General features: G+C 38.3%; 1 protein-coding gene across 5 annotated transcripts in view; it reads left to right on the top strand.

Annotated features, from left to right (window-relative positions):
* kto (kohtalo) overlaps positions 1-27,581 on the top strand; it is a 693,872-nt gene that overhangs the window by 81,593 nt on the left and 584,698 nt on the right. For all 5 annotated transcript variants that reach the window (XM_067791816.1, XM_067791814.1, XM_067791813.1 and 2 more), the window contains exon 2: positions 26,395-27,538. In XM_067791816.1, coding sequence (XP_067647917.1) covers positions 26,395-27,538 — 1,144 coding nt within the window. The remainder of the gene's footprint in view (positions 1-26,394; positions 27,539-27,581) is intronic.

The raw sequence follows: 27,581 nt of genomic DNA, 5'->3' as shown, positions 1-27,581 counted from the left end.
AACATTTCACAACAAGTTTGAGAATTATCTGTGCATAAGTAAATAGAAAAAGAATTGAACGAAAAATAAAAGTTAAAAAAATTGTTTTAAAAAATGCGAACGCAACCACAACATCATAAACGCTGGCCCACTACGACTGCTTAGTAGTTTGTGCCAAATGTTGTATTTAACATTGTAGTGCACGCGAATTGTACCGTTTCTTTTTTCTTTAACTTAATTTAATTAGTTGTGATTTTTGGCGACCTCTTAATTAATTACTTATTTTGTTTAAAGCTGGCTTCAGGTCAAATTGAGTAAAACACAATATGTTTAAGTTTTACTACCAATATATTTCGGCTACTCTTCCGGTAACCGTCTTCAGGGCGTAAATTGCATTTATTTACACGTCTGCTCTGTCTGACGTACACAGCTTACGCCATGAAGACGGTTACCGGAAGAGTAGCCGAAATATATTGGTAGTAAAAGTTAAACATATTGTGTTTTACTCAATTTGACCTGAAGCCAGCTTTAAACAAAATAAGTAATTAATTTAATTAAGAATATTGTTCTCATTATTAGAATATTTCCTCATATTTTAAGACCAGCCGTTCTCTTTTAAAGAAAATGGTGTCAGTTCAAGCACAAGGTTGTTGTTTTAAGAACTGGTCATTCGTTTTTCAAGAACCAAAAAGTAAGAACATGAAAAGCTTGAATTGAGTGGTGCTGGATTTTAGAACGGCGTTTTTCTCTGAGTGTATAATCCTCGGCGCATCTATATAATTAAAATTTTACAAGGACCCTGGATAAAATTTTTAAAATTTAGACCAAAGTTTGCAAACGTTTGTGTTCACAAAATTGATTTCAATAGTCTTCGTTAAATCAAAACGATATTTTAGAATGAAAGTCGACCGATTTTAAGTTGAAAGATGTTAACTGCTGTTTTCCGGCCTTATGATGTAAGAGCCCATTATGGACGACCGCGTAGCTTCTGTTTTCAGACTAGTTCGACTGTCCCTACGTTAGGGTAGTAGCACACACGGTCATTAGTTCGACTCTCTTGGGAAAGCTTTTGCTTCACCACTTTAAGTGTTCTACGTATTCAAATTTGTAAAAGGAGCCGCAACGTGTAGGTGATATTTAAACTTGGTTGATAGGCTATAATCAATGTAATTCACTCCAAGGGACTAGTTTTGTATAGGGCCGCCAACTTTAGGAAATGTCAAACCGGGAGACTTGGGTGTTGAAGGATGAAGTGTGGAAATCAAAACTAACATTTCAGACGCTATTGTATAGTTTCGCAAATAAACAACAGATGTTTGAATGTAAGCCCAAGTACGTACATATATCCTCAACTTAAGTATGAGGTAAGAAACATTTCAAAGGATGTGTGCCTAGAACCTACTAAAGGATTTTTCATCACTGATTTCGGTTTTTTTTCAGCCAATCGCAATATAAAATTCTTAAAAAAATTGGCACTTTTTTGGGTAATTTGCCTTTTTTAACAACTTTAGGACAATTTGAAAACATGTTCGCCTTGGGTCATTTTATTTGAATTCATTGTTCATTATTAATTTTTTGAAAAAAATATGCAAAATGAGCATATAAATTTATTATATAGCTTTTCTTTTAGTGTTTTGTTTTAATAACATGGTGAATTGGGTGATGCAAAGTCCGTGTTAAGCTGACATCAAAAGCGCCTGTTTTTATTATAACTTTTGAACAGTTAGAAAGAGTTAAATTTCGCAATTAGTTTCTTATAACTGGCAGTGATGCGCATCCGTTGATACCACTTTCGACCATATCCGGCCAATTTTCGACATGAACAATAAATGGCCTAAACAGTTTTAAACGAGTAGAAAATATAGTAACGCGCCGGACGCCGCCGCCGCCGTGGTCAGACGCTGCCGACGAAATCCCCTTAAACCGATTACTTTAGCGTGGTCTAGCCAGGTTGTAAACGGATGCTCAGCGGCTACCCAGAAGATACTTGGCCACAAGCAACCGGCAGTAGTGAAACCTACATGCAAAAGAATCGATTTGGCCATTCCCTGGTCAATGGCGGTGAGAAGCTTTTCCCACTTGCGTGGACTTCTAAACACGGCTCCGCCCTCCATAAAGCTAACGAATCTTCTCAGGGGTCGATTTGACATTCTGGGAGCGACTAGTACTTCTGCTAAAAAAGGGTTTAATACATACATAGGTATCTTATCACGCCCACTTTTTATAGATTAAATATTATTTCCAAATAAAATATATACATATATATTGTGACGAATATTAGTGACACTAAGTGATACTCCCACCACTAATCTGATACTAAGTAAATAAAGCCACAAAAACAATGAAGCAAGCTGCTGCACTTGAATGTACGTAAACGAATAAATCATTATGTCTACACATATGTACGTACACGCAGCAGAGAAGAGATGCACAAACACATGCAGATATATTATCTGAGATGCTCCCAAAAGTATGCAATTGTAATTGTGGAAGTGTCGCTCACAAATACCCGCATATGAGAAGCTATATACGTGCATCTGTAGTTATAATTATATGGCGGTAACTAAGTAAATTCTGGAAGCGCCAAGAAGATGCCACGAGGAAATCACAGAGTATAAAAGCACCAGCGGTAGAGGAGCTAGAAGCAGTTTCAGTTAAGCACGCTATCTGTCGGGCAATAGATCAGTTTCATTTAAGCTATCAGTCAGTTTGGTTATTAAGCAAGCTTGTTGCAAAGTATAAGTGTTATTGTGAAGTACTTTAATAAAGGCCATTTTTCCATTATTCAATATTGGAGTTATTTATTCAACAGTTTAGCGATACGAGCGTTAGCAGAAGTTTGCAAATAAGGTGAATTGCAGTAGATTCGTTACAATTGGTGTCAGAAGAGGAATTGTTGAATAAATTCCAGGGGACTACAAGGACATGGCAAAGTTCAGTGAATTGAAGATCCAGCAACTGAAGAAGGAGTTGGACAGCCGTGGATTGAATGCAACCGGCAATAAACTCGAACTTCTGGCACGACTACGAGAGGCAATGGAATTAGAGGGAACTAACGTGGAAGAGTATGTCTTTCATCTTGATGGCGAGGAGACAACAAAAATTTAAGAGAAAAACGAAACATCGCAGACAGTTACCAGCACAGACTTGAACATGATATTGGCTGCAATATCTGCACAAACATCGACAGTAGCATCAATGTCGTCGCAATTGGCATTCCAACTGGAAGCGCTAGAGGCACGTATAACAGAAATGTCATCACAAATATGTCATCACAACTGGAAGAGCAGAAGACATATATGGCATCCCAGCTGGAATCACATGAGACACGTATTTCAGAAATGTCGACACAGATTACATCAAAGATGGAAACATAACTGAAAGAGCAAGAGGCGCGTATAAAATCAACACTCGAAGCGCGTATGGACGAGAAAATAACGCAGTTTGAAGAAAAATTCGAGGCAGAGGTGAATGCTTTGAGAGGTCGTATACAGGAATTGCAACTTAATAGGCCGGCTGCTTCAGCGAGTAATACGAAGGTAAAAACTCCATCTTTTGATGGTTCTGTTCCTTTCCAGGTCTTCAAGCTACAGTTTGAGAAGACCGCAGCAGTGAACAACTGGAATGCTGAAGATAAAGTTGCTGCACTGTTCATGGCGTTGAAAGGGCCTGCAGCTGAGATTTTACAAACCATTCCAGAACGGAACTGTTATGAAGCATCGATGGGCGCTCTAGAGAGACGATACGGAACTGAGCATAGGAGACAGATATGCCAAATGGAGTTGCTGAACCGCTTCCAAAGGCCTGGTGAAACATTGCAAGAGTTTGCGTCGGATATTGAAAGGCAAGCACATTTAGCGAATGCGGACGCACCCGTGGAATACACTGAAAGGGTAAAGATTCAGAGCTTTATAAATGGCATACGGGACGTCGAAACAAAGCGAGCTACATACGCAAACCCAAAGCCAACATTTGCAGAAACGGTATCACATGCTCTGATTCAGGAAACAACGTCGCTTCTGTGTAAGCCAGTTTTCAACGCACGCCGTGTGGAAGTAGAAAGGCCAGAGTTGGTAGACGCAATATTAGAGGCACTGAAAGGATCGCAAAAGCGGAGTGAAAAAGTTATCAAATGCTTCAAATGCGGGAAGCCCGGTCACATTGCACTTCATTGCGATCTTGATCCTAGTGATTTCAACAGCATGGGTGGTCTTAATAACAAAGCTGGAGGGGATAAGCAAGAGCGAGTAAGATGTAGAGATCGAGAGCTAGCTCCAGCTGTTGAATGTCCTGTGATACGTTTGTCGCAAATTGGTAGAAAATCGAGCAGTCTTACCGTCAGAGGGAATGTGGATGGCAAAGAACGTGTTCTGACTGTAGATACGGGCGCATCTGACTTGGTCAAATGGAGAGTAAAACCGTTACCTGGAGCAAGGTTGCGTACGGTCACTGCCGAGTATAACCAAGTCCAGGGAGAAGTGGTATGTGAAGTCTTGATTGGAAAGGTCACAGTTCTACACAAATTCGTTGTGGCGGAGATCGTTGATGAAGTCATATTGGGAGTGGACTTCTTGGTTGACCATGACATCAAGATCGATATGCAGAGAAGGGTGATGCGTTATAAGAACCAGGATATACCACTTAACTTCAGTTTTCAGAAAGGGTTCAGTAGTAATCGAGTACTGGTGGAGAAGACTCGGCAAAGACCACGAAAGTCAAAGGCAAAGGTTGATAGATCGAATGGGCCAAATAAAGCAAAATCAAAAGTACCTGCGAGAGAAACACCGGCATTGACAAAACCTAGTGGACGCATAAAAACGAAGCAACGAATTTCCCAGAAAAAATGCGAGGGTAGTTTCAAGAAGGACTACTGTTGTGAAACGTGGGAACGATACTGATTATGCGAAGCCAATCCGTCAAGGGCAAGCTCTACTAAGTAGTTCATTGGCCAAACAACAGAGTGTGACGGAACGGCCCAGGGTAATGAGTAGTAAGATGAAACACTGGCATGACAAGAACTTTAATTCGGAAGGTTTCTTGGAGGGAGATCTTGTACTGCTATACAACTCTCACCGGCGGAAAGGTGTTCCATCCAAATTTCGGCGAAGTTGGGAAGGCCCGTACAAAGTTGTGAAGAAGATCAGTGACACCATCTACCGCATACAAACCATTGGGAAACCACGAAGTAGAAGAGTGGTATATTTGGAGATGCTAGCAGCGTTTAGATCGGGTGATTTGTCTGATCGGGACGATCAGACTTAGGTGGAGGGCAGTGTGACGAATATTAGTGACACTAAGTGATACTCCCATCACTAATCTGATACTAAGTAAATAAAGCCACAACAACAATGAAGCAAGCTGCTACACTTGTATGTTCGTAAACGAATAAATCATTATGTCTACACATATGTACGTACACGCAGCAGAGAAGAGATGCACAAACACATACAGATATCTTATCTGAGATGCTCCCAAAAGTATGCAATTGTAATTGTGGAAGTGTCGCTCACAAATACACGCATATGAGAAGCTATATACGTGCATCTGTAGTTATAATTATATGGCGGTAACTAAGTAAATTTTGGAAGCGCCTAGAAGATACCACGAGGAAACACAGAGTATAAAAGCACCAGCGGTAGAGGCGCTAGAAGCAGTTTCAGTTAAGCACGCTATCTGTCGGGCAATAGATCAGTTTCATTTAAGCTATCAGTCAGTTTGGTTATTGAGCAAGCTAGTTGCAAAGATAACTGTTATTGTGAAGTACTTTAATAAAGGCCATTTTTCCATTATTCAATATTGGAGTTATTTATTCAACAGTTTAGCGATGCGAACGTTAGCAGAAGATTGCAAATAAGGGGAATTGCAGTAGATTCGTTACAATATATATAAATTATCTGTATAAGGAAAATCACAAAACTGGTGCCCTTCTAGTGCGTTCGGAACCACTACTAGTTCGCCATCTATCTCTTTTACATGCTTTCAACCGGCGAATTCAACATAGAGATGTCATAGGCGGTGGAAATCGTCCACGCTGCATTACCTTTTCTCTAGTTCCGATATAGAGAAAAATTTCCACTGAAGAAATATAAAATTCCAAACCGTCGATATTATAACTGGAGAAAATCTAGTTACTTACGAACTTTTAGGTCTAGCTTTAAACTTGATATTTGTGTCATAGTTACTGAATTACCTTCAGGGTAACGCCTACTAAGCCGCTCAAACGTATGAAGATGTTGTGATAAAGTGTATTATTATTATTATTTAATATCCATCTTTGCCCTAATGAAGAAATAACAAAGTCGGTTTATTACCATGCCCACTTTCTATATAAAAGTGAAAAATACACATATAGAACACACACATGCAAATTCGAGATCTGTAGCCTCTGCTGCTTCTTCCCATGTATGTGGCGATGAAAAAGTTTATATTGTTCATAAAAATACATAAAGATTGCAATTTCTGACAATTCATGGAATGAAAACGATCGGCTTTGCTGTTTCACCGAAATGTTGTCATATCCAATTCAAAGACATTAAATGATCCATAAACCTACATAGCTGTAACCCAATCGAAAAATACAGAATTGAGTATAGAACAAATTTAGAATGTTACCAAAAATTCTCCGAAAGAAGATCCCAAGCCCGGATAAAATTTCTGTCAGATCGGAAAGGGCGACCTGCTAACAAATGTTCAGAGGTACTATCTTAGGTAGATTCTAGAAGGAAGTCTTCCATACAAAATTTCACCCGAATCTACTTGTTTTTCTAAAAAAAGAAAAGTAAACAATTTTTTGATGCAAAAATTAATAAAACTCATGGCGGAACGATACAAGGTGGCAGCACGGGACAGCTGATTATACACTTTTTTTTATTTGATTTGATACATCAACTTCCGATGCAGTACGATTTTGACATTTTTCCATCGAATTTACAAAAACAAAGTACATGGAACTTTTAGGTATGTCACCATGCTGCCACATTGTATCATTCCGTCATGAATGAAACTGTTCTAGGTGGCAGTGAGAAACTTCTTGTTATTTCCATAGCACAAGAGGTTAGACATTTTTAATTTTTAAAATCGATGTAAAGAATATTTTGGCAAAAAATGAGCAATGTTTAGTTTTTGGGAAAAGTTGAGGCCATTAATATTTGTCAGTAAATTTGAAAAAAAACTGCTAAGTACCAGAAATGGTGGCTCCACCAAGAATTTAAAAGCCTGTACTTAAGAGTTTAGAGTTCAAAGCAAAAATGGTTAAAATATGTCAGGAGAGCACGCCGGCCAGTTTAGCGTGTGAATAATAATACTTTGTAAGCGTTCGTTGTCTTGTTGGAACGTCCAATTTTTTACATTTTGCTCAACGAACGGTCTCAGGCTGCTTGTTATTCAGAGCTCTTCGTTTTATTTGAGCAAGTTTCGACGTTCTCATACCATAAAATTTCCGCCACCGTAATCGCGTTGTTTTTTTTGTGTTAACAGTGCTTCGCCGCATTCTATAAGCACGCCCACTCACAAATCGTCATCAAAGCCCTCTAATGGGAGTCCAGGGAAACTAGCAGTTTCAACAGGGGCGCTCCAGTGCGACGTCACTAACGCAAGTCGTACCAATAACCATCACAGTTAAGCTTTTTTCGCCTGTTATCTAAGTCTCTTTATTAAGTAGGTAATCAAACAGTAAAAACTCCCAACTTACAAAAGACCAATTATTAGTAGGGAATGCCCCTAAATCCCAAAAAAAAAAAAATCCCCAAACACAGAATCCCCAGGTAAAAAAAAATTCCAAATACATAATCCCCAAATTTAAAATCCCATAACCAAAATCCCCAACACAAAATCCCCGCACTTTTTTTTGGGCTAAATCCCCAAACCTTTTTTGAGGAAATATCAAAAAACTTCGAACACAAAACCACAAAAATTTTAATTAAATCATAAGGTAAAGTTCTGACGCGTATAAACATAATTACGCATTTATATATATTGTTATGAATGTTGGCGGCACTAAGGGGTACTGCCATCTCTAGGCCGATGATATGCAGTGACGTGAATTCACATCAATAATTCAATCATTATGTCTACACATACGCGTGTACGCGGCGGAGAAGCAACGCACAAGCACATGCAGATATCTTATCTGAAATGCTCCTAAAGGTATGCAATTGTGATTGTGGAAGTGTCGCTCGCACATACAAGCGCATGGGGTATGAGAGAATCTATAAAAATTATACATCTGTAGTTGTAGCTGAGAAATTTATAACTAACTAAGTAAATTCTCGAAGCACCTAGAAGATGCCACGAGGAAATCACAGAGTATAAAAGCACCAGAGGTAGAGGCGCTATAAGCAGTTTCAGTTAAGCACGCTATCTGTCGGGCAATAGTTTAGTTTCATTTAAGCTATCAGTCAGTTTGGTTATTAAGCCAACTAGTTGCAAAGTATAAGTGTTATTTCGAAGTACTTTAATAAAGGCCATTTTGCATTATTAAATAGTGGAGTTATTTATTCAACAGTTTAGTGATTCGAACGTTAGCAGAGGGGCAAATAAGAGGATTTGCAGTAAATTCGTTACAATATGTATGTGTGACGACTATAAGCATAAAGTAAAATGATGGGGAATAACCTAACGGTACACGTTCTATTTGCATTGTGTTTTCATATCTTCTTTCTGTTCTAACCATGTCAATGTTATATTGCGAATTTGACAACAACTTCTTTTGTACATCACAGAGGCTTAGATCTTCAGCTACCGTGCAAAAGTCGTCGGTTCAATGCGAGATCACGGATTTAAATTTCATTTTCTATTTATTTAATTTTAGTTTATTTAATTTTATTTAATATTAATTTATTTATTAATTTATTATTAAAAATACTGTAAAAAATATAAAAAATTTAAATGAAAAACCTAGATCTGGTAGTGAACCGACGATGAGAAAATATCGCAAAATTAGCATAATATCATTAATGTAGCTATTGAGTAGAAGGAAACTACGAAAGCAAACTGCAAAAATTCTTAAAATAATTGAAAAAAGGAAAATTCAAAACGTTACAGATCTCCATCGCCTAAATATCTTCTTGGAGAAAAAATTCCGTTAAAGTATAAGTTTTGTTTGTCAGCTGAATTTCTATCGCCTTATTAACTGCAAAATGTATCGAATTAGTTACTTCTTGGCGATAGACGATGAAATATCAGAGAACTGCTGGCAGGGTTTTGTAATGTAATTTATACATAAAAATATATGTATGTACATATGTATTTATAACTTGTAAAAACAAAAAATAAAATGTGTTTTCTGGGTTGAGCACATATGGCCATAAATTAAAAAACAGTTGTTGTTTTTTCCCGACGCGTTTCGACGTTCTTTTTTCACGTCATCTTCTGGGGATTTCTTTAATGATAAATATGCAGAAATAATATACATATTAACATTTTGATACTTTTTTCTAACACTTTCTAACAATTAACATGAAACTGACACATCATACAAATTTTTTATTTGCTCACATTAATTGTATTATAATTAAATTAACTATTGCACTTTATTTTAACAAATATACATAAACAGTTCGCACTTGCATTTTTGTTTACTTTGATTTACATCTCTGAATAACAGCTGAGTAGACGCTGCTGATATTGTCAAAGTCTTCTTTGAAATTTAGTGTGTTGTATTCGTATGCTTTCAAGAGACATTCTCGTTTTTTCTCTTTTTTCGATATCTAGTATTTCGAAAGAAGATAAAAAACGAGAATGTCTCTTGGAAGCATACGAATACAACAACAAATACTCAACACACTAAATTTCAAAGAAGACTTTGACAGTATCAGCAGCGTCTACTCAGCTGTTATTCAGAGATGTAAATCAAAGTAAACAAAAATGCAAGTGCGAACTGTTTATGTATATAATTTTTAAAATAAAGTGCAATAGTTAATTTAATATAATACAATTAATGTGAGTAAATAAAAAATTTGTATGATGTGTCAGTTTCATGTTAATTGTTAGAAAGTGTTAGAAAAAAGTATCAAAATGTTAATATGTATATTATTTCTGCATATTTATCATTAAAGAAATCCCCAGAAGATGACGTGAAAAAAGAACGTCGAAACGCGTCGGGGAAAAACAACAACTGTTTTTTAATTTTTGACCATATGTGCTCAACCCAGGAAACACAAATATTATAAATTGGTCCATCTATAAACGTAAAAAAAAAATGTTCCAGTGTTTATCTGCAATGCAATGCATTTTGAATTTTTTTGTTATGTAAATACTATATTAATTGTATTTATAAGTTATTGCGTTGCACTGTATTTTCTTTAATGTGCTCATTAAATATTTGTGAAATCATCAATATTGAAGTGTTAATTTGGAAATAGAATAAACATAACTATTCACGGCGATTTCAAACCTAATTTGAATGTTTTTCACACAGAAAATGGGGATTTCGTGTTGGGGATTTTGATTATGGGATAATTTCCGGTCCATCTTTTTGGACAAGGGGGAAGCGGCGAGAAATAGCATCTTGGAGTAGCGTGCCGTGGTTGATTGAGCTTTTGGCAGGTCAAGTGCCGCTTGTACTGTCCTGTGATGTTGTTTTTCCAGATTGATTTCTGAAGGTTGTGTAGCCTTCCCAGTTAGCTTTTTGAAATTAATCAAAGTCTGCTATTCAGAGGTGATAAGTTGTATATCAGGGGTTAATATGTAACCCCTATTAATGATGCTCTCTAATTAGTACGAAATTATAATAACCTAAACTCTAAAATGGTAAAATTACAATTCTTAACAGCCAAAATAGTAAAACTAACCAAATAAAATTGTAAATGAACTATTGTGGTTGTTTGAACTAACCGAAAAGATATTTTATTCGATGAGAATAACGGCAACTCTTGATGCTTTGTGCAAAATAAAGCAACTCATTGTTGGTATTCAATTGTAAAATTTTCGTGGACAGTGCTAGTTGCGTGGGCGTTCTTTAAAGTGAGATTTAATTCAATTAAATTTAATAGAATAACAATGAGTCTTTGTTTTCGCTAAATATATTGAGTGCTATCGAGGCGGATGATATAAATAATCCTGATACAGCAGACACGGAGTTTTGTCACCTGATTTTGGAGTGGGGTTTTTCTCAAAAAATCGGGGAACTTAAAGGTGATTTGAAAATATGGTATTATTGTTGCTTTTTTATTTAATTTTCTGCAATTCCAGCGCAAGCAATAACGCTGACCAATTTGAAATATCTGACGGACTCTGACCTTGCAGATTTGTTCAAAAACGACACGATTGGTGCAGAATTCCGCCACAAGCTCATAACTTGGAGGAAAGCAAACGTAATTATTTCAAAGCCTCAGTGAACGTTTCAGTTAATTTTTCGCAAACTATTGTAGGGTTATAGCAACGTGTCAACGTGTGATACAGCTTCAGTCAATTCTGACTTTGTTGATTTTATGCAGAAGTGGGGACAGCGGAACATTGGCATTGAATCTCCTGACATCCAGTTCGTCGTCACATGACTTTGTAAGTGTATATAGTGTGCAAAATAAATCAAAAATAATTGTTATTTTGTAGGATTTACAAGAAGTGCTGAATGCTCATTGTTGAAGCACCAACAACAACAACAACAAATCTCATCCATCTGGTGAGTATGTCTGCGGTTGGCCAATCTAGATGACGCTGGGAGGAAGATCTTAATTGATGCGACTGTGTCTTGGTTTATTAAAAGAAAAATTAAGATATGCCGAAATACATTCCAATCTATTGCGCAAGATATTGCTAACAGATTTAAAGACGACAAGGTTTTAAAAATTATACATTTCTTCCAAATTATTTCTAAATTTTCAGTCGATTTACTATTACAAAGATTCGATTACCTTGAGGCCAGCAGGCCGTTTGTACGATAAATATTATAACACATTGAAAACATTGAGGAAATCCGGTGAATTAGTAGACCCAGAAAGGCCAACTTCTGAGACATCACCGACAGAAGAACATATATTTACTTTCGATGATGAAAAATGTAACCAATGCCATTCCAATATCTTTTGCTTGTATTGATTTCACATTTCTTTATGCAGCTGCCTATGACTCGCTCGAACCATTTGATTCGCCGTGGAGCACAGTTGAAGCTAATTGGAAGAAAACCTTCAAAAACAGACGACAACAAATTTTGAACTCAAGCGGTAACACATCAGCGAACACTTTACGAAACTGGAAACTTTTTTCCTATTCGTGTGGTTACAATCTGGTAAGTGGATTTTACGTTTTAATGCACAATGTTGAAATGAAAATCATGCTTCATACTTCCATTCAAAATCTGCAGCACTTGGAAAAAGTCCATGAGACTGAGCAAGATTTGTTAACATAAGTAATAATCAGATTGAATGATTATCAACTGTTTATAAATATAATTGTTTTAAGGGTTCAGATCTACTTGTTGCTGCACGCTGTAATACGACCTAATATAAAACGGAAATCAGATGAAAAACCGGTTTTAAGAAGCACTATTAAGGATTCTCAGCTATCGTTTTCACTACAGGCTAATACTGTGAACGAAGTCGAACATAAATTGGATAACCTTAAAACATCATTTTATGCACGCGGCGAGACATTGCAGCTATATATTTTTAATAATTTTGTTATATATATTTTTTTTGTTCAAAATGATCTTGTGCTTTGTATGTAACGGAAGTTTTGAAGATGTTGATAAACTTGTATCAGAGCATCAGACTTCAGCAATCGTTGCCTTCACGTACAAAGAACAAATCAGCTTTACGATCAGCGACTAGAATTGTTTTGCCATTCTCGTCACTAACATATGCTCCATTCTTGACAAATGTTACTGTATGCCCTTTGTCGGTGATGTTTGCATCAGATATCAAGTTTGTGCGCAAGTCCGGCACAAATAATATTGTAACGAATTTCGTGCAAGTTCCCTTATTTGCAATCTTCTGCTAAGTTCGAATCACTAAACTGTTGAATAAAGAACTCCAATATTTAATAATGCAAAATGGCCTTTATTAAAGTACTTCACAATAACACTTATAACTCGCAGCTAATAGCTTGCTTAAATGAAACTGATAATACTGCTATTGCTCGCTAGATAACGTCTTAAATCCAACTGATTGTCGCGCATTTACTGTTGCTGCCTTTTATAGTGTTTGGTTTCCTCGTTGACATTTCTAGGCGGTTCTGTTCTAGAATCTCCTAGTTGGTTATCTGCTATAAGTTTCTCAGCTATAACTACAGATGCACAATTTTTATAGCTTCTCTCACATCCGCGTGTATTTGTGAGCGACACTTCCATACTTATAATTGCATATCTCATATAAGATATCTGCATGTGTTTGTGCGTTGCTTCTCCGCTGCGTGTACGTACATATGTGTAAACATAATGATTGAATTATTGATGTGCATACAGTCCCTGCTTAGCATCGGCTTAGATATGACAGTACCCCTTAGTGTTGCTAATATTCGTAGCAATATATTGTTGAACTCAATGAGTTGTTCGCCACCATAACCAGCAACTGCCAGCTTAACTTTACCCTTGCCTTTGACTTCTGCACAAGCTTGACTAGGGAGATTTAATTTTACATTTGTTGATTTGTCAATCGACGAAAAATTTGAAATATCGCCACATAAATGCACCGTACGTCCACCGTCAAGAACCCAATCATGTTTCGACCTGAAACTATGCTCACTTCTCCTAGTGTGCTCTTGATGTTGTTGTTTTCCGCGATTTGTACTATCACCTTTTCGTGCTTTACAAGCACTTGCCTTGTGTGCAAATGCACCACACTTAAAACATTTAAAGTTGTGCTTAGGAGTGAACTTCTCTTTACTCTTTGTAAATTTCTTATCAGCATGTATACGCTCCCCAGAGGTCATTGCAATAACCGCACTTCCCGAAGCTTGTTTACGTGCCTCGCTCTCTTCAATAATCTTGATCTTCAATATATCAGCTTTGGGCAGTTCGTCTTTTGACTCAATAGCACAACGAAAGTTTTCGTACGACGATGGCGAACTATACAGTAGCATAACCAATCACCATAATAAATCACCATTTATTGGTACACTCATGCTTTCCAACTTATCAAATACATCGAAGAACGTAGCAATATGTTCTTTAACATTACCAACCTCATCTAATTTTTGTAGCATCAGCTGTTTCAAAAGGATTGCTTTTTGCGCCGACCCTTTTGATGCATAAATTGACTCCAATTTGAGCCACACGTCCCGCGGTGCTGCAGACACGAACTTGCTTCAATTCTGATGGTTGAATTGAAAGAACTAAATCTGCTTTAGCGTTTTTATCATTTTTCAACCATAAGGCTTTAGCAGCAGCATCACCCTCTGTTGGCATAGCACACGTACCATTGACGTAATCCCACAAGTCATTTTTAATAAGGAACGCCTCTACCTGCATACTCAAAGTGTCAAAGTTCTCCTTGGGCAAAAGCTCAATTATGGATGAGCTAGACACTGAATTCACAGCCATCTCAGATGCACTTTCAAGAGTCGATCCACGTGTCTGTTGGATAATTTCTGAATCTTCTTTCGGAATCGCCTCTTCGTCGGTTTTAACCATTACGCGCAATCGAAATTATTTCAGCAGGGTTATTTTGGGTAACTGGGCCCATAACCTGTTGAGATTGCAGCAGAGAGAAAAAGTATAATAGAATATTGACACTTGAACAGAGATGCCATACTGACCTGTATGTTGTATTAGAGAAGTAGCGAAATATTTTCGACAAATAACTTTGTCAAAAATTAACCGATTCTCATAATATTTTCTTTGAAATGTCGTTATTACATTTACTTTTATTTATAAACAATAGCAATAGTGATTTACTACAAAATCACTGTAATTATGAAAAATAACAACAAAATGAATGTTTTCAATAATAAATGAAGTTTTTCCTTTAATGTTAAGCATTTGGCATTGATCGCCTTGTATGCTGATATGCATTGCATCAATATATGGCTAAAAGAGTTTAATATTCAAAAATTCATATTTCGAAAATAACGAATTTTCGCTAATGGGCATTTAGCCAAGTTGAAATATATGCTTTTCACTCAGTATGGAAAAACTTTGGCAAAAAAAAAATAATCTTTTTTTGAAATATTAATTTTTGAAGAAAAGTCGTAAATTTTTACTAAATACTAATTTTTTTTTAACTATTTGCTATTGTTTAAAAATTTATATAAAATGAAAGGTAATAACGAACATTTCAAAGAAAAAATCATGAGAATCGGTGAATTTTTGACAAAGCAATTGTATGCTGATATGCATCGCATGTGGGGGAAAAAAATGTTTAATATTCAAATATTCATATCTCGAAAACAACGAGTTTTGGCTAATAGGCGTTTAGCCAACTTGAAATATAAACTGTTAACTCAATATAGAAAAAGTTTAAACAAAAAAAAACCTTTTTGGAGATATTAATTTTTGAAGTCATAAATTTTTACTAAATAGACAATTTTTTTTTTAAACTATATGCTATTGTTTATAAATTTATATAAAAGTAAATGAAATAACGAACATTTCAAAAAATTTTTTTTTTAAATATTTGCTATTTATAAATTTATATAAAATGAAAGGTGATAAGGAACATTTAAAAAAAAAATTATGCGAATCGGTTAATTTTTGACAAAGTTATAGACAGTTGAAAAAATAGGTCAATAAAATATCGATTGCATTTTATCGAATTCAATTGCCGATAAAATTTACTTTCAAAATATTTGTGGCATGCGCTCTAAGGCAGTTGCAGTCCGTACCTTTAGCTCGAGCTTGGATTTTGATGATTTTGTTTTAATTGAAACCTGGCTTAATCCTAATTTTTATGATTATGAATCTTTGACTCTAAATTATTCAAAGTTTTTCGCAAGGACCGGGATGCTGATAAAACAGGCCGTTCTTTGGAGGTGGTATATTAATTGCTGTGCATCGTAGCTTGAGATCCTTTGAAATCAATCTAAATAATCCTGATACTATCCTGGATCAAATGTGTATATGCATCAACGGTTCGTCAACCCACGGATCGTTATATCTTATTGGATCTTATATACCTCCCGGCAGTACGTCTGATATTTATAAAGCACATACAGATAACATTGTAAATATTGTGCATAATAAGGGAAATCACCTATGCGTTCTTGGCGACTTCAATCTTCCCAATGTAGCATGGTGTGGAGGCTACTCTAAACTTGATTTGATACCAACTAATATTACTTCGGCGATTGAATCTTATTGTATCGACAATATCTTAAGTCTGGATCTTATTCAAATTAATAGTTTTACTAACAAGCTTAATATAATTCTTACGCCTATACGCCTCCGTTGGTACAAATATCAATACAACAATATCCGAATGTTCTTTTCCTATTTCACTTGCTGATGGACATCATATTCCGCTGTGCCTGAAGGTCGAAATTTACAAAGTTTGCTGCGTTTAAATTAGACAACAGAATATACTTTAAGTTTCAGTCCTGCGACTTCCTTAATGCCTGTTTCCTAAACACTTGTTGGGACGCCCTTTTTTCTGGGCCGGATTATTGTTATACTATTTTTACGTCACATATCTTAGGTATTTGCTCGAAGAATATTCGAATTATTAAAAGGGGGACTTATAAACTTCCCTGGTATACTCATGGTCTGAAAAGGCCGAAGAATCAGTCAAATAAGTGGCACAAAAAATTCCTGAAATCCAAGGACCAAATCTATTTTGGGCTTTATAATCAAGTATCTAAGAAATTGTCTGCCTTAGAAAATTTCTTTATAGTAAGTATATACTTGGGGTCCTGCTATTTTAGCCCCACTATTGGCCATATTTAACCAATCTCTGAAGTTCTGGTGTCTTTGCGGATGCCTGGAAACTTCCATACATTTCCCCAATTTTCAAAAATGGCAAAAAGAATGACGTTTCTAACTATAGACCAATATCTAAGCTATCTATCATTTGTAAACTCTTCGAAGGAATTGTTAAGGATAAAATGTATTTTGTCGCAAAAAATTTGTTGCTACCAAACCAGAATAGCTTTGTTTTAGGAAGGTCTACCGTCACAACTTAACCTTGTTTAGTGAATATTGCATTGATGCGTTCTCTTCAAGCCATCAAGTAGATTGTATTTATACCGACTTCTCTAAGGCTTTTGACAAGGTATCTCACAATATGCTACTACTCGCTTCCCTTGGTTTTCACTCTCTATTTCTCAAGTGGTTGTATTCCTACCTAAGTAACAGACGCTGCATGGTCTCTATTGGGGGTATATCTTCCAAATCATTTACTGCCACCTATGGGGTACCCCAAGGGAGCATCTTAGGTCCTCTTCTTTTCATTTTGTTCATCAATGATATAGGAAATTGTTTTGTGTCATCGGAGTTCTTACTTTACGCTCATGACCTAAAAGTTTTCTCCATTATTAAAAATAGTGATGACGCTCAGCGTCTCCAAAAAACTTATATTAGCAATCTGGTGCCGTAATTCGCGTCTATCTCTCAATATCAACAAGTGCTGTCATGTCACATTTTCTAAAATTCGCAATGTCTTACATATACTATCTCGGGTACACCCCTTCACTTCCTTGATGAGATTAAGGACTTAGGGGTTATCTTTGACTCCTCGTTCTCTTTCAATAACCATATTAACTGTGTAATTTCAAGCGCGTATGCTTCCTTAGGTGTCGTGAGGCGTAATAGCACCCGCTTCTCATATCCCTATACGTGGAAATTGCTTTACTCATCGTTTGTTCGTCCCAAACAGGAAGGCCTTATCACAAGTTTGCAATCGAAAGGATTGAGCGAGTAGGTACAAAATATCTTCCTAAAATTTTGCCTATAATCCTTACATTTCTCAGACCCAGTCCTTTCTTATAATTCCCGCTTGCTGTTTTTAATTTGAAAACGTAAGAGCTCGGAAGGACAACCCTTTCCTTGTCCTTCAATTTCCGAGTTTTAATGGAGACATTGGTTGCTCCTATTTACTGCACGCGATTGATTTTCTTATTCCAACGAGGTCTCTTCGTTCTCATAACCTCTTTTATATTAAACATAAGTATACTAACTATGCGATAAATGCTCCATTGTCGCGCTCTCTACGTGAAATTAATGAGATCTCTAATTCTATTATACTTGATTTTTCTTATTCAAAGTCTATTTTTCTTAATTTACTTAACTATGTTTTGTAGCTAGGCTTAGTTATTCGTTTTAGTCAGTAAGAACCATTGTGGTTTTTGACTTTTCAAAAAAAAAATAATAAATGTCTAAAAACAGTAAATCCTTACATTATCTACTTTGACGATTAGGTTCTCTCTAGTAGAAAAACGTAGTAATGCACGTTTCGTATACAATCGTTGGCAGTATTGCCGTGAGCCTAGAAAGAAATGTATCAGTTTACAAATAAAAAAAGATACCAATTATAAACATAACTGCTTTCATTTATAAATTTCAAATTATGGAAGAATTTTCAAATTTCCTCAGGTCACATACATATATCGTCAAATCCACACTCCAAAAATTGTTGGAGCATGTGTGTTTAATTTACGACGACCATTTTTCTAATTTTAAAACTTGCTTTGTTTAGGATTTGAATCATAGAGGAACTCTTAAAATTACAACTGGAAATTCAGTTCGAGTTGTGAATCACAAAAGCGACATTACATATTTGTGGCCTTTAGTGCGAGCGAAGCCGCCGGTAAAGGCTAGTATATCCTAAAACGCTTAATAATTTGAACATAATAAGAGCGGTGGCAGCTCTATTTTCCACATAGCTTGGTGACTGTGCAGTCACAGATGTATAAGGGCAAATACTCTCTCTTTATTATTCTCTTCATGTGTTCTTCGCTCCACATACCTGCAAAATGCTCATACGAGCACGCTTTGCACATTTAAGTGCTAGGTGAGAGACGATCCTGACCCCGGTCCTGAGAAATGGTTTTGCTGCATTTGCCAGAAAAGAATCTTTTTAGGACGGTCATACTCTGTTCAGTGTGTCTCGTGCAAGGGATGGTTGCATCGGACAGGTTGTTCTGGGCTTGATCCCAAAACCCGACGTCCACGTAACTTTTATAAATCTTTTGTGGCTCCTTGCTGCTCACGCCCAAGGGCGTCCCGTAATCTACGCCTAAGCGCCCCCCCCCCCCCCCCCCCCCCCCCCCCCCCCCCCCCCCCCCACTACCTTCCAGCAGCCTCGCTGCTCAGCAAGCCACAACAAGTACCCGCTGCTGCTCGCGCCCCACGGCGCCAACAACTCAAACAGCTGATACCACTCATAACTACTACCTTCGTAGTAGAGCTGGTAGCAATGCTGAGCATCAGCCCCTGCCCCCGTCTTCTTCTCCCCCCTCTTTTCTGGCAGCAATCGTGCAGGTCAGGGAAACATACTCTTAGTCCCTACCTCCGTTTGCACCGTCTGCCAGCACAGAATATATAGGTTTGCGACTTCCGCTCAATGCAGCTCCTGCCTTGGGTGGTGCCACTTTCCTAGATGTTCTGGTCTCCACGACGGCAACCTCTCGACGGGTTTCATCGTGCCATGTTGCCAGGTCGCAAACCAAAATCATCCGGGTACCCCAATGCTTGCCCAAGGGCGCCCAGTCCCAAGGCCACAACGGCAATTGCGTCCTGGCCTTCCACAACCTAGGCGTAGTCACCCGTCACTTACCCCTAGAGTGGCGGCGTCACCCCTCATGCACTTCAGAATTCTGCAGTTAAACTGTAATGGACTAACTGGGAAGATTACGGAGATAGTCGATTTCATGAAGCGGCACAACATCCGCATTGCTGCGATTCAAGAGACTAAACTCACAGCAAGATCTGCATTGCAGACCTGCTCTGGGTATAATGTCCACAGGAAAGACCGCGAGAGCGGAAATGGAGGCGGCCTCGCGTTTATTATACACCACTCTGTGCAATATTATATATTTGATCCTGGCATCGACCGCAGGGACAATGTCTTAGAACGTCAATGCCTATAGAAATCATCAACATCTACATCCCTCCTGTCACCTGTTGCCCCAGTGGATACCGCCCTAATATCGAGGTCTTACTCACTGGCATCAATCGCATTATCTTAGGCGATTTCAATGCCCATCACGACCTATGGCATTCAAACTTGCGGGCGGACAGTAGGGGTGAGATGTTGGCGGATCAAATAGAAGAAACGACGTTCTGCACAATAAACGGAGACGCCCCCACACGTATGGTAGGAAGCTGACATAGCTCGCCAGATATCTCAATCGTGAGCGCAGAACTCGTAAACTGCGTCAACTGGCAGCCGATGGTAACATTGGCATCCGACCACCTGCCCATACTTATTTCGTTCGAGCGTACCGCCGACTTCATCGTCACCGAAAAACGCACTTTCATAAACTTCAAAAAAGGAAAGTGGGAAGAATATAAATCTGCAACAGACAGCAGCTTTGCTGCCCTCCCTATCCCGACTGATGCCCGCCAAGGGGAGCGTGCCTTCCGTAAGGTCATTGAATCCGCCTCGGCACATTTCATTCCCGTCGGGAGAATTCCCGAAATCAGGCCCCACTTCCCGGCGGAGGCCGCGAGCTTAGCGAGGGAACGCGACCTTATAAGACAGCTTGATCAAAGCGACCCCCAAATAAGGGATATAAACCAACGCATCAGATTGCTTGTGGACGAACACAAGCGGGCGAAATGGGAAGAGCACCTAAGAGGTTGTAACCTCTCTACCGGTGTAGGTAAACTTTGGTCCACCGTAAAGTCCCTATCGAATCCGACTAAGCACAAAGACAAAGTTTCCATCGCCTTTGGCGATAAGGTGCTGTCGGATGCGAAAAATGCGCGAGCGCTTTCTGCCGACAATATATAATGCATCCTACGGTCGACAAAGATAGACGGAGAGCCAATAGACACGCACATAAACACAAAGGGGTTGAGGACGCCATTGGTCGCGCTAAACCATCCAAAGCAGTGGGCCCAGACGGCATAGCCATGCCGATGCTTAAAAACCTAGGGAAAGAGGGTTTCAAATATTTAGCGCATGTCTTCAACCTGTCTCTTTCCACCTTTGTCATACCCGAGAAATGGAAAATGGCCAAGGTGGTCCCGCTACTAAATCCTGGGAAACCAGCTAACATAGGTGAGTCATATCGTCCGATATCTCTCCTATCGCCAGTGGCAAAGACGCTTGAAGCCATTTTGCTCCCTTATTTCCAAGCACATTTGCAGCTAGCCCCTCATCAGCATGGCTTCAGAAAACTCCATAGCACTACCTCCGCGCTAAATGTCATTGGCACCCAGATAAATTGCGGTTTGAGTCAATACCCCCACCATAGAACAGTACTCGTAGCGCTAGACCTATCAAAAGCCTTTGATACGGTCAACCATGGCTCGTTACTGCAAGACCTGGAAGGGTCTACCCTTCCCCCATGTCTTAAAAGGTGGACCGCAAATTATCTGGGTGGTCGGCAGGCATCGGTGCAATTCAGAAACGAAACATCAAAACCAAGGAGAATTAAACAAGGGGTGCCACAGGGTGGTGTCATATCCCCACTTTTGTTTAATTTCTACATATCCAAGCTACCTTCACCACCGGAAGGAGTCACAATCGTTTCCTACGCCGATGACTGCACAATAATGGCCACAGGCCGAGGCCCAGAGATCGCTGAGCTATGCAATAAAATAAACGGCTATCTCCCTGATCTCTCCAGTTTTTTCGCCTCGCGAAACCTGGCATTGTCACCGACTAAATCTTCCGCGACCTCATTTACAACATGGACGCCCCAAATGTCGACCATATTGAACATCCACGTCGATGGCACTACGCTACCGACTGTCCTACACCCCAAAATCTTGGGTGTGACGTTTGATCAGGATCTACATTTTGGTGCGCACGCAACCGCAATTGTTCCGAGAATTCAGAGCCGTAATAAAATCCTCAAATCCCTTGCTGGCAGTACCTGGGGAAAAGATAAAGAAACGCTCATGACCACATACAAAGCAATTAGCCAGCCGAAGGAGTCACAATCGTTTCCTACGCCGATGACTGCACAATAATGGCCACAGGCCGAGGCCCAGAGATCGCTGAGCTATGCAATAAAATAAACGGCTATCTCCCTGATCTCTCCAGTTTTTTCGCCTCGCGAAACCTGGCATTGTCACCGACTAAATCTTCCGCGACCTCATTTACAACATGGACGCCCCAAATGTCGACCATATTGAACATCCACGTCGATGGCACTACGCTACCGACTGTCCTACACCCCAAAATCTTTGGTGTGACGTTTGATCAGGATCTACATTTTGGTGCGCACGCAACCGCAATTGTTCCGAGAATTCAGAGCCGTAATAAAATCCTCAAATCCCTTGCTGGCAGTACCTGGGGAAAAGATAAAGAAACGCTCATGACCACATACAAAGCAATTAGCCAGCCGATTACGTGCTACGCGTCACCCATATGGTCGCCAAGCCTAAAAACTACCCACTGGAAGAAACTACAGGCCTGCCAAAATAGTGCTCTCAGAATCGCCACGGGCTGTCTTCTTATGTCCCCAGAACACCATCTGCATAATGAGGCGAGAATACTCCCCATCAGGGAGAGAAATGAGATGCTGACCAAACAGTTTCTGTTGAATACCCAGAAACCTGGGCATCCCAACAGACATCTGATTGACGAACCAGCACCGCCTAGGGGCCTAAGGAGTCATCTCCGTAAGCATTTTGAGGAAATACGGCACCTGAGAACCCAGCCGTATGAAGCGAAAAAACACAAGCAGGTCCTTGGTGAACTCCATAGACAGGCGTCGGACCTTTATGTCGGGAATTGCCCGGTGAATCCAGTACTTGAAGAAAAATATCCAGAACTCGCGGAAGAGGAACGCATACTCCCCAGGGAAACGCGTTTCACTCTTGCTCAACTTCGTTCTGGATACTGTAACAGGTTAAACTCTTACCTATCCAGAATCAACCCCGACATACAAAATGTATGCCCCGCTTGCAATGTGTCCCCACATGACACCAACCATCTCTTTAATTGTAATGTGGAACCAACACCTCTAACACCCCTTTCCTTATGGTCCACCCCTGTTGAAACGGCAAGTTTCCTTGGACTCCCGTTAGAGGATATTGATGACAATTTGTGATCGGTCGCGGCTATTAGGTGGGGCGAGCATTGCTACAACAACAACAACAACAGACGATCAAGTGCAGGTATGTGGAGCGAAGAACACAGGAAGAGAATAATATGCCGTTTTGCCCATCGCTGTCATAGAGGGACACAATCAATAGCTGCTTTTTATTACAGTTTCCCCACTTTTCCACAGCACTACCAATCGCGACTAGAAAATATGTCCAGCTCTTTTCTTCAGAAGTAAATATAAACAGTTCGGAAATGACGCATCATTGAAATTACTAGTAGAAGAAATTAAAAATCTTGAAGAAGAGGGTATTGAAATTAGCTTTGGTAATACAAGAAACAGGTAAGGAAGGCTAAGTTCGGGTGTAACCGAACATTACATACTCACCTGCCAAATTACAGCTTGCAAAACTTTTAAATTACCTTCTTTTCAAGTTTCATCGCTTTATCCGTCTTTGGTAATGAATTATCGCTCTTTTTCGGTTTTTCGAAATTTTCTATATCGAAAAAGTGGGCGTGGTTATAGTCCGATTTCGTCCATTTTAAATAGCGATCTGAGATGAGCGCCCAGGAACATACATACCAAATTTTATTAAGATACCTCAAAATTTACTCAAGTTATCGGGTTTACGGACGGACGGACGGGCATGGCTAAATGAATTTCTTTTTTCGCCCAGATCATTTGGTATATAGAAGTCTATATCTATCTCGATTAGTTTATTCCGTTACCGTTATGGGAACAAAATTAATATACTCTGTGAGCTCCCCTGCAAAACTCGCGAGTACTCCATGCATGCATGTATGGAGTACTTGCTATGGACCAAGCGAGTGCTTCAAAATTAACCACAATTCATACAAAAAATATGGTCTAATTAACATTGCGATGTCCTAGGACTGGACCATCTACTGCAGCTCAGCGTTACATGAGAGGAATCCATGGAGTACCCAGTATGACACAATTAACATTGCGATGTCCTAGGACTGGACCATATACTCCAGCTCAGCATAACATCAGAGTAATCCATGGAGTACTCCAGTATGACACAAGTGGAACACATGATCCAACGATTTTGCAGTTAAAGAAGAAACTTTCGAGGAAATAGAAAGTAAATTTCGGAATGAGTTAAACTATGCAGAAAACTTTGCTACAGAAGATATACGAGAGAAACGAATAAAGTTAACTGGTAGGTATATCTGAAAATTCCATTTTCAATGATATAAATATATTTCATGTTGTAAATAATTTTACCGGAGATATTATGCATGAAGGTGTTTGCAGATATGACGTTTCAAAAATATTACTTAGGTTTATTCAAGGAAAAGTTCTTTACAATTCTTCAAATCATCGAAAAAATCAATTTCAGTACGGTGAAATTGCGTTAAGTAATAGATCATCATAAATTAAAATATCACATTTGCAATGTTAAAAACTTAATATGGCAGCACGAGAAATGAGGACATTTTCCATTTTCTTTTTTTATTTAATAATTTGGGAAAAATTTAAACAACGTGACATCAGGACGGACAAGGCGACAGCTGTTTCGATTATACCTTGTAAATCTCTCCAAAGCCTTTTCTCCCGGGAGTGCGATTTTCATACATTTAAAAGCAATGAGGGTAGTCCCCTCTTAATTCATACACATATACAACATTGGTTAATTCTTTGCAGTTCTATAAATAGAACAAAAGCAAAAACAATACCATTTTCACTGAAAGCTCCAACAAAAAAGCATATTTGTAACACTTCAACCATTATAGAAGTGCGGGTTCAAATCCCACTCCCGGGGGAAAATGCTTTGAAGAGATTTACAAGGTATAATCGAAACAACTGCCACCTTGTCCGTCCTGATGTCACGTTGTTTAAATTTTTCCCAAATCATTAAATTAATTATAAAATTAAAAATTGCTTCAAATAAATATTTCATACATTTAAAGCAATAAGGGTAATCCCCGCTTAAAACTCATACAAATAGACAACATTGGTTAATTCGATGTAGTTCTATAAATAGAACAAAAAGCAACAATGCCAAGTTTCTTTGAAACCTCCTTACCAACGCATAACTTTACCACATGATGCCATACGAAGTATGGCCTGTGAATAGAGAAAAATATGCAAAGAAGGCAATTGGGATAAGGTTTACAACAACTAAGGCATGACGTGGCTGAATGCGTTTGTAACACTTCAAACATCGTAGGAGTGCGGGTTCAAATCCCACTCCCGAGAGAAAAGGCTTTGAAGAGATTTACAATGTATAATCGAAACAGCTGTCGCCTTGTCCGTCCTGATGTCACGTTGTTTAAATTTTTCTGAAATCATTAAATTTAATATTTTTCGTTTGTTCATAATTTCATCAAATTTGAGTCTTAAAGACTCTTAGGTGTTAGTATTTTTGAGGTTGATATTTTTCACATATTTACGCAAACAATTCTACCCCTCAAATATGCTCACGACGCTCATAATTTAAGAATCCGAAACGAGTCCAAAATAAGTGGGCAATGTAGGAATAAGAAAAGCGTCGAAATGCGTAGGAGGGTAAAAGAAAATAAAATGTTTGACTTTTATTTAACGGCCTAAAAGCTCCTAACCTAGCATGCAAAAATTATCATTTATCAACTATTTATGTTCGTCAAAGCGAGTTTGGAACTATATATGCCCTCAATAAGCGATGACGATGCCTAATAAAAAGGCCGAATAGGTGTAATATAATCAGAGTTTATTAGAGTTAAAAATTATGCCGGAAAGAGTTCTAGTAGAGTATAATACGAGCTGTTTAAAAGCCTTTTAATGTGGGACTCTAATTTAGGCTCAGATTATATACGTTAATAGGCTCATATAGGACGACCATTGCAAGAAGGGAAATACATTGGTTTCGGCCATCCAAATGAGCTTATAGCGACTGTAAACGCTCCAATTGACTCTTTTTTGCCTAAAATTTGGGCAACGGTGTGCATAATAATAATATTAAAAACGCTGGATTACAAATTAAAACTAATTCAACCGATAGCGCAATGGATAACTACCCTCCAATACATTACAAATCGGGTACATTTTGGATTGAATTTGTGTGTTTGTTTCCCATATTTTCCAAAAGATTATTTTTACCCTTCTTTTAGGTAAATATTAAGGTATTTACCCATTTTTACCATATATAACCAATTTACCGGGTATTTACCATTTGGGCATTTACCCATTTCCCCTCTCTAATTATTTCCCTATATATCGTTTAAGTTATTGAAAGATGTCAAAATGTTTTTTTTAGCTGAACGGTTGGAATTCTTAATTAATGTCGCCCATATTAATTCTAACAATGTTATATATAAACTTTTTTAGATGGGTCCGAAAAGCCTTCACAAATTTGTAATATTTCTGGTGCAAGTCAAATATCACAGCCTACATCTATCAACAGTCCAATACCAGCTCATAATAGTCCACTTACTAGTACCATGACCGTCAATATTGGCTCTTCATACATTAGTACTGTACCTGCCGCCAGCGCCAGTAGTGCTGTAAGCTCGGTCTCTAGTTCTTCCATTTCAGGTGTTGGTAGCAACTTCGACGACTGTCGAAATGCGTTGAAATATTGGAAATATTGTACACGACTTTGCAAGTATATGCATGAGGAACTATTGCTTGATCGCCAAGAGTTTCTTAACTGGATTCTAGAGTTACTGGAAAAGATGCGGACACAGGCATCTTTTGATGTGTCTTTAAAAAAGTTGATACTTGTATTCACCTTACAATACATGTCTGATTTTGTACAATCAGAACGTCTAAGTAGAAAGCTAGCACTGCTTGTCACAAAAAATTTAACGCAGCTTATGGAGTCAAACGCCGAAACAATGGTGTATAATAAAAGCGAGTGTTCTGGTGCAAATACGGAAGCAAAACTCGTTGAGTTAAAACTCAATTGTCCAGATACAATCGATATGGCATTGGATGACTGTTCGAATTGTCCTCATCACCATGATATTATCTTGTATTTGAGCACGATCCTTCAGACTATAACTTTAGAGTGTCCTACAGCATTGGTATGGAACGGTATCAATGAAACGCGCCCTTCATCTGCACTGTGTGGAAGTCCACTTGATTACATTCCCCTAGCTCCATCTGAACTACCAATGCCTTTTAAGTGCAGTAATTCGAATACCAACATTCGCCGTCAGCTTCAAATTGCAGAGGCAGAAATAGCGTTGCGTTCTAAACATGCCGAAAACCATTGGTTTGCAGAAAAATGGCGTAGCTCAAAAGTAAATTCATTTAGTCATGTGCTAACCATTCTTGACTACTTAGATACTCACTGCTTTGATCGTAGAGATAACGAAAATAATATAGACTCACTTTATTTAAAAATATTTCCAACAAATGATACGAAGTATAACGATTCTGAATCAAAAGAAAAAATTATATCGTATAATCCTGAGACGGATGCAAGTACCGTGAAAATACTTTGTGAATGGGCTGTATCCAACCAAAGGTATGTAATAATGTCAATTTAATAAATAATAATCAAATATATT

Source organism: Eurosta solidaginis, chromosome 5 (genome assembly GCF_040869045.1).
Source record: "Eurosta solidaginis isolate ZX-2024a chromosome 5, ASM4086904v1, whole genome shotgun sequence".
Classification (NCBI taxonomy): domain Eukaryota; kingdom Metazoa; phylum Arthropoda; class Insecta; order Diptera; family Tephritidae; genus Eurosta; species Eurosta solidaginis.
This window is presented reverse-complemented; position numbering and strand designations above follow the sequence as displayed.